This window comes from Fistularia commersonii, chromosome 11 (assembly GCF_037954325.1).
Source record: "Fistularia commersonii isolate RoL2024-O1a breed Wild chromosome 11, RoL_Fcom_v1.0, whole genome shotgun sequence".
In the NCBI taxonomy this organism is placed as follows: Eukaryota; Metazoa; Chordata; class Actinopteri; order Syngnathiformes; family Fistulariidae; genus Fistularia; species Fistularia commersonii.
In genome coordinates, this window is record NC_141294.1 from 19,156,614 (window position 1) to 19,169,752 (window position 13,139).

The window sequence follows — 13,139 nt, forward strand, 5'->3', positions numbered from 1 at the left end:
AGTGCACTCATGTGTTTTCATATTTGAGTGTTCTGGGGATGTGTGTGTGTGTGTATCTGGCTCTTGGTCTATCTGTTTGTGCAAACACGCATGTTTGTGTGTGTATACGTGCATGTGTGATCCTGCGCCTGGGTGGTGTGTGTGTGTGTGCGTGAGTGAGTGTTTTTGTATCTTTCTGTCGGGTAGAAAAGTGTGTGTGTGTTTGTGTATCTGTACGTCTGACTCTAAGTCAATGTTTTTGTGCGGACGTAAATATGTAAATGCACACGTGTGTGCACCTGTGTCTGGGTGGTGTGTGTGTGCGTGTGCGCTCGTGTGTGTGTGTGCCTGTCTGCATTAGTGTCTGTGTTTTTGTATCATTCTGTCTAAGAAAAGTGTGCATGTGTGAGTGTATGCACATACAGGTGTGCACATGTGTGTGTACCTATGTGCGTGTCTGCATACGCGTGTGTGGCACTTGTGTCTATGTGTGTGTGTGTTTGTATTTGTCTTTCTGTTTGCAAGAAAAGTATGTGTGTGTATACGCACATGTATGTGTCTTTGCATGGGTGTATGTACCTATGTCTGGTTGGTGTGTGTCTACGTATGTGTGTGTCTATGCGTGTCTGCGTATGAATTTGGGTGTGTGTGTGCGTGTCTGTCCATCTTACTCCAAGTCTATGTGTTTGTGTGAACGTTAATGTGTTAGTGTATGCTTGTGTGTACTTGTGCCTTGGTGGTTTGTGTATGTGTGTTGGTGTGTGTGTGTGTGCGCGCAAATGTGTATGTGTTTCTGCGTATGTGTGTATGTGTGCGTGCCTGCATGTGTCTGTGCCTTTCTGTATCTTTCTGCCTCTCTCCCTGTAGGAAAAGTGTGTGGGAGAGTGTATACATATGCATGTGCGTGTGTTTGTCATCTGCATCTACATGTGCATGTGTGTGTATGCCTGTGTCCTGGTGGTGTGTATGCGCTTATGCGTGTGTTTGTGTGTGTGTGTGTGTGTGTTTTATGTATCTTCCTGTCTTTCTGTCTTTAAGAAAAGTGAAGAGTGTGTGTTGCTGCACAAGAATGTATGTGCATCTGCATGTGCATGTGTGTGCCATCTGTGTCTATATGCGTGCACCTGTGTGTGTGTGTGTGTGTGTGTGTGTGTGTGTGTGTGTGTGTGTGTGGGTGTGTGTGTGTGCGTGCGATCTCCTGAGCCAAATCAAACTTACCCGCTGGTGGTTCTTGTACAACTGAGCCAGAACCACAAGCAATAGAAGCAGCAGCAGGAGGCTGACCCCCACTAGAATAGGAGTGTTCTTCGATGAGGATGCCAGTCTCTGTCTGCTCAGCTGACCTTCAACACAAACACACACACACACACACACACACACACACACACACAGACACACAGACACGCTGATCAATCACTGCAACTGGTTATTGAACAGAGAACAGAACAGAGGGGTCTTACTCGTCGTATGCATGCGGCGTGTGACATTCCCCAATAGGCCTTGGTTTCCATAGAAACGGCACGCCCACTCAGCCTGGTCCTCCCCAGACCCCCGGCTGAGACGGAGGGTCTCCCCAACCCAGATGGGGTTGGGGAAAGTGCCGGGCTCAGAGGTCACCTGGACCCACTCGTACCGGATGACCTCGCTGGCGTCGCTCAGCTGACAGGTCAGCGTGAGGAAGTTCTGTGATTGGACGCTGCTGTCGACTGGGAAAGAACACTTACTATTAGTTATTGATCACTGTTGTTTATCTATTTCACAATAGGTAAAACCTGATTTATTGACTTCTTTAATAAATAATAGATAATGTTTTATTTATTTACTTAATTTGACCGAATATATATATATATATATATATATATATATATATATATATACATATATAAACCTTCTATATATCTATAAACTTTCTATATCTTTTCTAATTCTTTCCCGTAAATAATTGTGAAATTTAATTAACATGAAAATGTTACTTTAGGAAAATCTTAATTTCACTAAAAATGTGGAACATAAATGGAATTAAAGAGAATTGAAAATGTAAAATATGAATTACTTTGCAGAAATAATTAAGATATTAATGTCAGAAAAAAAACTCTAATATTTGGGCTTCTTGGGGTAGGAAAACTGAATTGTGCGAAAAAAAGAGAGCTAATAATAACTTATCTTGACAAAATGAAAGGGGAAAAAGTATGAAGCGATGGACAGTTAAGGCTTCCCTAGGTAAGATCACTAAAACTCTGCACAAAAATAAGAGACCCAAAAATAAACTGGAAATTTGCTAAGTAACTTTGTTAATACAAGAAATCACCTATCATAATACAAAAAATGTAATTATTTCACGAAAAAATGTGAAAGTTATGAAAATAAATAGAATTCAAAAATAACTGAAACAGTAAAATCTCCCAGAAATAACTAAATAAGAATAAGAATGTTAGAAAAAATAGCTGCTTATCTCGAAAACATCTTGAGAAGTTCCGGCTTCTGTATGTAGGAAAACTAAAATTCTGCAAAAAAAGAGCCCTAAAAATAATTCGGAAACAATAAAAAAATACGCACAGAAATCACCTAAAAATCTTAAGTTAAGTTTAACTTAAGTTACGTATGTGGTTATATGATGACATGACTTTCTGTTTAAAAAATACAAAAAAAAAAATTCCTGAACTCACTTCTGGCGACCACCACCAGCAGATCCCGGCTCAGGTTCTGCCCGTCCAGCACGGCCGAGCACCTGTACCTGCCCCCGTCCTCAAACATGGCCGCCCCCAGGCTGGCCGAGTGGTCCCAGGCGGCCAGGCCGGGGGCCGCGGGTGCAGAGAAGGACGTTGGCAGTGGCCAGTGGACGGGTTTGAACGGAGAGCTCGCCTTCAGTTTGAACCAGGCTGGCGAGGAAGGGGTCACGCCGGGGGTGAAGATGCAGGGGAGGGCGACGGGGGAGCCGGCGGCGACGTAGATGCGGGTGTCACCGGGGGGGTCGACGATCCCTGGACAGACGGCATCCTTCGACTCAGAACAAACTCCTCCTTTTTTTAATTTTTTTTTAAAATGTATTTATTTATCTAGTAAATTCTTTCCCAAACATTTCCCTTTTTTTTAGGAGGGGGGTCAAATAATTCTTACAAGAATATATATATTTTTTTTAATTTTATTTCATATTTACATTTTTTCATATAACACTTTGTCAATCTATGATCAATCTATCGATCAAAACGTAGTATAACTGAGTTTTTTTATTGGGCGGATGAGAAACTGGAAGTAAATTGTGTAATTCAGATAATACTAACTTTGTTTATGGAATGATAATAACGAAAGCTATGTTCATGAGTTTGTTATCTATTTTTATCCTCCTACTGTTGTTGTTTCTGTATATTTATTGTTATTTTTTAATGTGTTTTGTTTCCACTCCTCTGCCATGTGCTGTGTGACACATGACTTAACCTATGGGGATCAATAAGGTTTTATCTTATTGTCCTATCTTATTTTATAAAAATTCCAAAACCTCTGGATAATTGCTTATAACACATATATAATGATTCCTAATTATTCTAATAAATATCATAATTATTCATATATCCATCAATCCAGCCATCGTCTCCTGCTTATTGGGTAGCAGGGCAGCAGCCGGAGCAGTGAGGCCCAGACCTCCCTCTCCCCTGCCACATGGTCCAGTTCCACAAGGTGTTCCCAGTCCAGCATGGAGTTTCTTCAACGCGTCCTGGGTCTTCCCCGTGGTCTCCTCCCAGATGGACATGCCCGGAATTCTCAGATGCCCGAGACACCTCATCTGACTCCTCTTCTCTATGCTGAGGAGCGGCGGCTCTACTTCAAGCTCCTCCCGGATAAATGAACTTCTCACCCTATCTCTGAGAGAGAGTCCGGCCACCCTGCGGATGACACTCATTTTGGACGCTTATATCTTGTTCTTTCGATCACCACCCACAGCTTGTGACCATAGGTGAGGGTGGAAAGGTAGATCGACCGGTAAATTAAGAGTGTTGCCTTTTGGCTCAGCTCCCTCCTCACCACAACAGACTGTTATAGAGTCGCTGCAGATGCCGCACCGATCCACCAGTCAATCCCATTTGGACTCAATGTCTCCTGTCTTCCTCGGGACATGGTTGTAGCGCTGCCGGAGATGGGAGTTGAAACTCCTTCGGACAGGGGACTCTGCTAGATGTTCCCAGCAGACCCTTTACGTTACGTTTGGGTCCCCCATTCAACCAGCTCACCACCAGGTGGCGATCAGTTGACACCTCTGCCCCCCCCTCTTCACCTGAATGTCCAGGACATGCAAGTCCAATGATACGACCACAAGGTTAATCTAAGATTTGTGGCTTAAAGTGTCTTGGTGCCAAGCGCACATATGGACACCTTTATGGTTTTGAGATGGCTATTTGGTAGAGTGGTCACTTCTGACTTCCGACTACTGGTACTTCGGATCTTCAGTGACTGAACTGCACTTTTTGTTAGTCGCTTTGGATAAAAGCGTCTGCCAAATGACTCCCATGTAATGTTATGCCTGAACATGGTGTTCGTTATGGACAATCCATGACGAGCACAGAACTCCAATAACAAATCATTGCACGAGTTCAGATCAGGGGGGTCATTCCTCCCAGTCATGCCCTTCCAAGTCGCAGCGTCTCCCACTAGAACGAGTAGGAGCCCCTGTAGGAGCGCACTCAAGCGGCCCCTTTAGGGACCCCAAGAAGGGTGGGTAAACTGAACTGCTGTTGGATGCATAGCCACAAACAACAGTCAGAACCCGTTCCCCCACCTGACGGCAGAGGGAGGCTACCCTCTCGTCCACCGGGTTGAACCCCAACGTGCAGATCCTGAGACGGGGGACCAATAATTCGCACACACCTGCCCGGCGCCTCTCACCAGGGGCAACTCCAGAATAGAAAGAGTCCAGCCCTCTCTAGAACCCGACCGGGTTCCAGACCCCACGCAGTGCTTCAAGGTGAGTCCAACTACATGTAGTCAGAATATCTCAGGCTTCTGCACCAGCTCCGGCTTCTTCCACGCCAGAGAGGTGACAGTCCATGTCCAAAGAGCCAGCTTCTACACCTGAGGATCCGACTGCCAAGGTTCCCCGCTCTGGCTACCGGCCCCCTCGCACTGCACCCGACCCCCTTGGCCCTTCCTGTGGGTGGTGAACCAAGGGGAGGAGGGGCCACTGAGCCCCGGTGATCCATGTCCGGGCAAGGGAAAACTGGGTCCAATGTTTGTCTTATTCATGGGAGGTCTTCTGAGCCACACTTTGTCTGGTCCATCACTTGGGACTTTTTTGCCCTTCCAGGGGCATAAAGCCCCCGACAACATAGCTCTCAGGATCACTGGGACATGCAAACCCCTCCACCACTGTAATGTGGCAGCCCAATTATTATGAAATTAACAGTGAATGTTAATTTTTCAAAACACATTTCTGGGTAACTTTCTCTGCATTTCCAGGGTTTTTCAGCCTCTATTTGCTCTGCCGCCTGCGGCCACTAGAGGGCACCGCTGCCCAGTGACTCACCTCGGACCTTCAGCGGCGCGGAGGCGCGTCCCTCGGCGTGATCGTGTCGCACCACGCACGTCCACGTGCCCGTCAGAGTCGTGGCTGCCTGGACGGTGAAAGTGCGGCCGCCGTCTACCTCCCGTGTGCTATTGTTCAGCTCCCATCGGATGGAGGCGTCCCTCGGCCATGGGGTCACCTGGCAGCCGATGGTCACCTGGCTGCCCGCCACCGGCGCCGCCGACGACAGAGACACTGTGGATGGGACAGGTGAGCGTGGCGTCACTGGGCAGGCAAAGCCTCACCAGAGTGTTTTACTGTTTTGTATCATTTTATTGTAATTACTTTGTAATTACATGTAATAACTACAATTCAATGCCATTTCTTATAAACAAACAAATACAACAAACATTTGATTAGAAGAACTCTTACCTTAATTCAATAACATCGTAACTACTTTTTTCACAAATTTGTTGCAAAAAAAAAACAACTTGATTTGTGGATTCGTGGGTTTGAGAAAATACAGCAGAGGGAGTAGAAGAGCTGCTACCTTGGATGACCCGGAGGACGACCATCTGCTGGACGAAGGGCCCCCGCGGCTCCCGCTGGACACTGCAGACGTAAAGGCCGCCGTCGGTCGCCATCAGGCCGTCCATCTGCAGGCTGCAGTCGCCGGCGTCCAGCTTGAAGTGAGGGAGCGCCACCCTCCTGCGACCTCCGCTGGTCCATTGGGTCCCCCACAGCTGGAAGCCGCTGCGCTGCCTCTTCCAGACGGTGCTGCGGCAAAACACAGCGGTCATACTCAGCGAAGAATTTTTTTTTCCCCTTTGGTGATTTTGTTTCTATTGACTTTTTTTTGCTAAAAAAATGTTTTATTAATCGAAGGCCGTTTCTGGAACATATTTACCCCCAATTCATTTTTGAATGGTCACTGTTTTAAAGGGTTTTTCTTGCCCACTTTTTCAAGAAATTAAATTTTTCTCGACAATTTTACATCCGCTTTCTCTTTTATAGAAAATTTTGCTGTATTTTAGGTATTTAGGTATTTTTCACTGGTACTCTTTTATATATTTTGGTTGTAGATATGCTTTGTACACTTTTGTTTTGTAAGTTCTCTACGGATATTTTTTCTTTGGAGCTCTATTTTGCCCATAATTTTCTTTGCTGGGTTTTTGGTCTATTGTGGAAACAACTTCCCCCAATTGTTTTTTTTTCCAGAATGGTTGTGAGTTTTTTGTTTTCTTGGACAATTTTTCGTCGTTTTTCTTTTTTCTAGACAACTGTGCTGAGTTTATGGTCCTTTCTGGAGCATTTTATCCACAATTGTTTTTTTTTTTTTCTTTATTCTAGAAATGTCTCTAGAATTAGTTGTTTTTTTCCCCTTGAACAATTTTTAATTGGTTTTCTTTTGTAAACATCTCTAAATTTTCTAGATATTTTAAAACAGATTTTGCAGAGGTCTCTTCTGTCCTTTTCCCACTGGATTTCTTTTACTTTTTTTTTTTTTTTTTGCTGAGTTTGAAGTGCCAGAGATGGCATATGTTTAACAAAAACAAAAGAGTTTTTAAAGTTTCTCAGTATTTTTTAAAACAACATTGAAAATCGCTGAAAAAAGTTAACACACACAAAAAAATAGATCAAATCAATAAATCAAATTCCAGTAAAAGAGTTCATGAATCATAATAATTTGTGTTCACAAAAAATTGTCGGGTGAAAGTCCTACCCAGAATGGTATTTGGTCCAGAGGATGGCGGGTGCCGAGGACGACGACGGGCCGCACTCACACGGAAGAATTGCTGTGGAACCCGAGGCTGCGAGAACCTCCCTCAGCTCCTGGTGGGCCTCTGGAAGGGATGACGATGGAGAGCAGCAGGGGTGCGGGGGGGTGGGGGGTTGCAAAGGTTCAAACTAGGTTTATATTAATATTGAGTCCATGGTGATGAGGTGGGGGGGGCTCACCTGCGAGGAACACCACCAAGCTGAAGACCAGAGATCGAAGGAACATCTTGTTGTCGTCCACAAGTGTTGAGGTTCCACCTGCGTCTGCGCCTCCGCCTCACTCTGAGCTTTTTATAGGAGGATGTGATGGAGGCGTCACGTTCGGTGGTTTGGCGTGCCTCGACGTGCCTCATTTGATCCCCCCCACCTCCACCCTGCACTCCCTTGCCCCAGTTTTTCTGTCACCTCGGAAAATGTCAGAAGACATCCCCCGACCACGGATTCTCTCAAAGCGTCACCGTTTCCTCCTTGTGGGGTTTGAGGGAAAATGAAATAAAACTGCTGAGTGTAAACAACAACAAAAACAACAGTGGCGACACACTCCTGAAGTCCAGGGATTTCCATTCCCAAGCTATTATTGACCTGCTGTAATTGAGCTATCATTCATGGCAGCGGAGAGAATCCGACCCATGAACCCCACACGGCGTACCTGTTCTGGCTTTGGAACTGCATTTACGTTCTGGATAGGGTGCGATCTGATGTAATGTTAGTTGCTGTTATTAAGCTGTTATTACAGTGTTATTACAGCATTATTACAGAATTATTACAGCATTATTACAGCGTTATTACAAAATTATTAACAGGCCGTTGCTGTTTGCCTGCATCGTCCCCTCAGTTGTCACTTTGAAACCGAGTCAGGGGTTTAGTGCGTCACCAACCTCGTCTTCATTACCATCAGCCTTCATTGTTGGTTAGAAAGGGAGGTCATTCAGTGAAAAAAAACTCTGTGCTTCTAGTTCACAGGAGGTGAATCATCAGCATTTCCTTCCATCGCCTCCCTTTTGGCCCACATCTCGCCGGTTCCCCCCGGTCAGAGGACTCACATGGTCGGAAAGATCAAACCAACATTTTGCTTATTTTTGCCCCCCAAAAAACACGGGTATCCGTGAGTCACGAGCGTTTGGGTCCCCCTCGGGGTCTCCCAGATAGGTGGGCGACATCCTCAATGGCGGAAACAGCCCCTTACATGAAAACACCTGCGGGGTCGAATGGGTAACATGCAGATGAGGGTCGTGTGAAAAGGGGGCGGAGCCTGCAAATGATTCTATTTATTCTTTTATTTTTCCCATTTTTAAACATAGCACCGTGACCACCAAGGCTGCTGTTCTGTCGCGTTCGTCTTCTGCACGCCGCCTTTTACCGGCAGCTGCTTCGCTGTCTAACGAGAAGAACCTCAGCCGCCTCACTTCCTGCTCACGGTCACGTGCCCTGGTTTCTAGATTTTATCTGATTCAGTGAGATTCCTTCTCTTATGTACTTTAGCCTGGCAGTATTTCAATAATGGCTTCTTTGAATTTGACATTTTGGAAAAGTGCTTTGTGCTGAAGCTCAAAGCGTCCCATAATAATCAGAATGGTTATTGGATTGTGCTCTTTCATGCAATGCAATTGCAAAATTAAATTCCAAGAAGTACCAAAGCGTGCACTGTAAGCACAATCGGCTCTCATGATATTTCAAGTGCATTCTACTCCGAGTACTGCAGTAATTTTACTTCATCAATGTATTCGATTATTTTCTGTCTGCAGTCAGGGACTTCAGCATTCCCGCATTTGATCAGCTAAACATTACAAAAGACAGATCATGCTATCTATATCTGCTGTCATATTGCGCGTGTGTGCATACGTGTGTGTGTGTGAGTGTGTATGGCTTAATCTCTGACGTTCCTTAATGTTTTTGAATTTTTTTTTCCATCCGACTCAACAGTAGAACTGAAAGAGTGATTTGTGTAAACCTCTGTGGGGGGTATCTATCTCTGTGAGGACATCCTGGTGTTTTTCTTTCCACCAATAGACTTTGGTTGGAAGTGTTTTCTCTTCTTTTAAGTATTGCATTTATTCCTTTTATTTTTGAACAGCAATAAAATCCTCACATTGCAGCATAAAATAAAATAAAATAACGTAAGCTAAATAGATGCACCAAAACAATCCAGTGGAGCATATTTTCATTTATTTGAATTTATGTATTTATTTGTAAATGCCATCAAAATCCTCACATTGGAGAATAGAATAAAATAAAATAGACAGATGCACCAAAACACTCCAATTGAGCATGTTTTTTTTCTTTCAATTAATGTATAATTTCGAAAATTATCTCAAAGCCCTCATCAGAGCCTAAAATAAAAATAAAATAATGAATAAATGATAAAATAAAAAGAAATTTAAATTTTAATTAAATTAAATTAAGTAGATGCACCAAAGCTCTCCACTGTTTTCTCTTAACTTAATTAATGTATATACAATGTTTGTAAATGACATCAAATTCTCGCATTAAAGCATTGAATAAAACAAAATATAATCAAGATTAAATGGCATTAAATTAAATAAATGCACAATTCTATTATTCCTGAGGATGCACTTATAGTTCATGTCAGACAGTACTACAGACATATGATTAATACTGATGTTGTGTGACAGACACTTAAGTTTTCACAATGAAACTAGATAATATCTACCCAAATGTTTCCTACACATTTGATTTACTTGTGTTTTTTTCCGAATTTTTGATAGATGATACAATATCTATAAATGCACCGTTTCACTGCGCTCGAAAATTTGTGTTTTCTTCTGCAGTTTTATGTCTTCTGCAGGGAAACTAAAAGCCAAGCTTTTTTTCCAAAGCAAAAGCCCACTCCATTTTCAAACTCGATTCTCGTTGACAAGTTTTTTTCTCACTCAATTGTGACGCACGTTTATTGTTTTTTTTCATTGTTTTTTCCAATCGTGTTTGCGGACATAAACTTCAAATTCATTTTCGATTTTCGAAGGATTGACGCAATCCAAAACAAACGGAAAATCATTCTGAGAATTTGTCAGAGTCAAGGAATGGAAAAAAATATTACTTAACATAATCTAAATTGAGAAGAAGTGATTCTAATTATAATTTTATTTTATTTAGCATATATAAACGAAATGTGTTGACCTCTGAAACATATATACAACTAACAAATGATTGTAGACTAGAAATGTTGAGATCGTACAGTTCATTCTGATAATAATTATGACGTCAACAAGTTGAAATCGTGCTTCACCAATCAAATGCGTCGCATTTGCGCTGTTGGATTCTCGGTAATGTAGTTTTTTTTAACTTCGGTTAACTTGTGAATTAAAGTCATTTTCAGGCAAAAATTAGGTTATTTATTTACAAGATTTCGACTCAGAAGATATGATTAGTAAACTTAAAATCGGATTTTGCCTGTTATTTGAATAAATATATTTAAGAAACGCAGCCGCGCGATGCATTGTGGGAGTTCCGCAAAGATGGCAGCGGCCGTGGCGAGCATGTCACGGCGTCAATAACGTTTCTTTTTAGACGGAAACATACAGAAGCGAAGCTCAAACTCAGTTCGCAGTTTAAGTAATAAAACTCAGAGATTGAATCAGCAGGCCTCCTGAGCAGGTAACGATCGTATCACCAACTTTGATTTACTGTGCTATCGCTAATGCTAAAGCTAAGGGTCAACAAAGTGTAGGGTAGCACCCGTTCCGGCTCCGCCAAGGTGAAGCCGAAACGGGTGCTTTTGGATTTATCACTCTGTATTTCACCCCTAGGAAACATGTCCGTCCTGGGGGGTGTCTTGAGGACCGGAGCCTCCCTCTGCCGCCCCGCAGTGGTTCTCCTGCGGACGGCTGCCGCCTTCTCCACCGGTGAGGAAGTTAGCAGTCGAACTGGAAAATCACCTCTAAGTCTACGTTCAGTTTGTGTTTACATGCTAATAAAGTGAAAGATAATCTCTAGATAACAATGCAATTCCAAATTTAAGAGATTGATAGCTCTCCAGTTTGGCAAAATAGTGTACTGGAGCTATTATTATTTATTGTGTGAAGTTTAGCGCCCTCCCAAGCCCTTAGTTGATTTCTGCAGGCTGGCTTCTGACTGCGGACTCTGGGACTGTGTGTGATTCATTTCGGATATAAGCTGACCAAATAAAAGATAAAGTTAATCTTAAAAAAAACCCTTTTGATACCACCTCCGACATAGGTGTACATTAAAGAATAATATAAATCATATAAATATGTGTGTATATACATCGATATATAGAAATATAAATATATCGATGTATGAGGCCTGACATAAGGTTCATTGTTTATTTTTCTAATACAATTATTTTCATTTTCTGCTACAGGGACATGCCACTGCATCCGGATGCACGCCATCCCCGAGCTGAAGGTGGTTGACAGGTGGACGGAAAAGAGGAGTATGTTCGGGGTGTACGATAACATCGGGATCCTAGGTGAGCGTCTCAGCTTTCCAGTAGAACGTTCTGGTGGTTATTTGAATTGTGATGCTCAAAGCAGTCAGTTCCTGCAAAGTAGCTGATCTATCGCTCGATCAATTAGAACCTGCCCACCAACCCATCTGTCTTGTCAGGGGATGTTTTTCTTTTTTTTTGCGACTTAAACACTTGCAGCCTCAAGTCAGCTGAAATGCAGTGTGTAAACAACACCCCAGAGCTCTCCCTGCTGGACAAGCTGCGCCACAACACCACCCACAGCAGGTTTTTTTTATTTGGCCTCCTCTGGTCTAAAAGGATTAAAAAAAAACAAAAAAACTGATTGGTCAGTGAGCCTGTTTTAGAGCATTTTATCAGGTTCTTAAATTGATCTTATCGATTGGTCCGACATGATCGATCCTGGCATCTCTGAACACCAGGTGTTAGACGCTGCAAGTCGTTTTGTAGCGCTGGGGTCTCAGACTCGTGGCCCGCGGGCCAATTGTGGCCCTTGGAACAATATTTTGTGGCCCACTGCCTGAAATCAAATCTTTGTGTTAATGCAGCCTGAGCATTTTTTCTCACATGCATCTGGGGGTTTTATACAGTGGGTTTAAAAAAAAAAAAAAAAACAGGGAAAGGAAAAAATGAAAAAGTAACTTTGCAATGTATTTTTTGCTTCAAAATTTGAAAACAAAATGATTTTCGATGAAAAAAAATCAGGTGATATTGTTAAATGGGCAAAATTAAAATGATTGATTAAATAACCAGAATAGCCACCACTAGCCTTGTAAACATTATACCTCCTCTTATTCTACCAATCAATTTTGTAATAATTCTAGTGGCAAATTTTCCCACAATGACAAGATTTTCTCTTTTACCTCAACAATATTTTTAGTGTGTGATTTCATCAATTCTTTTTTAATATTCATGTTTAATATTAATTCATCATGTATTTTTCGAGCATCAGTTCATTCCATGTAAAGATTTTTATTATTTACCTGTTTACTTCTTTCACACTACAAAAGGAAAAATTTGGACATAGTGTTACTTCTAGGTAATGATTTCACTGGTACGGCCTCCTTGACATCAAATCAGGCCGTATATGGCCTCCGGGCCAAAATGAGTTAAACACCCTTGCTCTAGCGCCTCCAGTAGTGCAGTGTACCTCTGTGTGTTGCTCCATCCGGATAGAAACACTAGTATTATTTTCGTTATTATTATTATTATTCAAGGCAAATTTGCACCAGGGCTTTAAAAGTGAGAGCAGGGTTTGCAAGAATAAATGACTGAATGACGCTGGCTGATGTCCGCAGGGGGCTTCAAGGCGCACCCCAAGGACCTGATCGCCGCCCCCTGCTGGGTGAAGGCCTTCCGGGGCAACGAGCTGCAGCGTCTGATCCGCAAGAAGAGGATGGTGGGAGACCGGATGATGGCGCAAGACCGCCACGACCTGGA

General features: G+C 42.9%; 2 protein-coding genes across 2 annotated transcripts in view; one reads left to right on the forward strand and one right to left on the reverse strand.

Moving 5' to 3' along the window:
* Nucleotides 1-1,392: 1,392 nt before the first annotated feature.
* lag3 (lymphocyte activating 3) lies at nucleotides 1,393-7,478 on the reverse strand. Its single transcript, XM_086155812.1, has 6 exons — nucleotides 7,433-7,478; nucleotides 7,197-7,317; nucleotides 6,024-6,250; nucleotides 5,495-5,728; nucleotides 2,646-2,960; nucleotides 1,393-1,685 (listed from the first exon to the last, which is right to left on the reverse strand). The coding sequence occupies exons 1-6, from the start codon at nucleotides 7,476-7,478 to the stop codon at nucleotides 1,393-1,395; spliced, it is 1,236 nt and encodes a 411-aa protein (XP_086011938.1).
* A 3,234-nt stretch (nucleotides 7,479-10,712) lies between these two features.
* mrpl51 (mitochondrial ribosomal protein L51) overlaps nucleotides 10,713-13,139 on the forward strand; it is a 2,581-nt gene continuing 154 nt past the window's right edge. Inside the window, exons 1-4 of the mRNA XM_086155952.1 lie at nucleotides 10,713-10,867; nucleotides 11,020-11,115; nucleotides 11,595-11,702; nucleotides 12,998-13,139. The exon at nucleotides 12,998-13,139 is cut by the window's right edge and continues 154 nt beyond it. Coding sequence (XP_086012078.1) covers nucleotides 11,025-11,115; nucleotides 11,595-11,702; nucleotides 12,998-13,139 — 341 coding nt within the window. The 5' untranslated portion in view covers nucleotides 10,713-10,867; nucleotides 11,020-11,024. The remainder of the gene's footprint in view (nucleotides 10,868-11,019; nucleotides 11,116-11,594; nucleotides 11,703-12,997) is intronic.

Bases quoted from the DNA above. Each gene is read 5' to 3' on its own strand.
- lag3 (XM_086155812.1), bottom strand. From the start codon at position 7,478: ATGTTCCTTCGATCTCTGGTCTTCAGCTTGGTGGTGTTCCTCGCAG. The intron at 5,729-6,023 runs GTAGCAGCTCTT...TCCCATCCACAG, and splicing joins CGTCCTCCGGGTCATCCAAG to TGTCTCTGTCGTCGGCGGCG. The intron at 2,961-5,494 runs GTGAGTCACTGG...CCGTCTGTCCAG, and splicing joins CGCGCCGCTGAAGGTCCGAG to GGATCGTCGACCCCCCCGGT.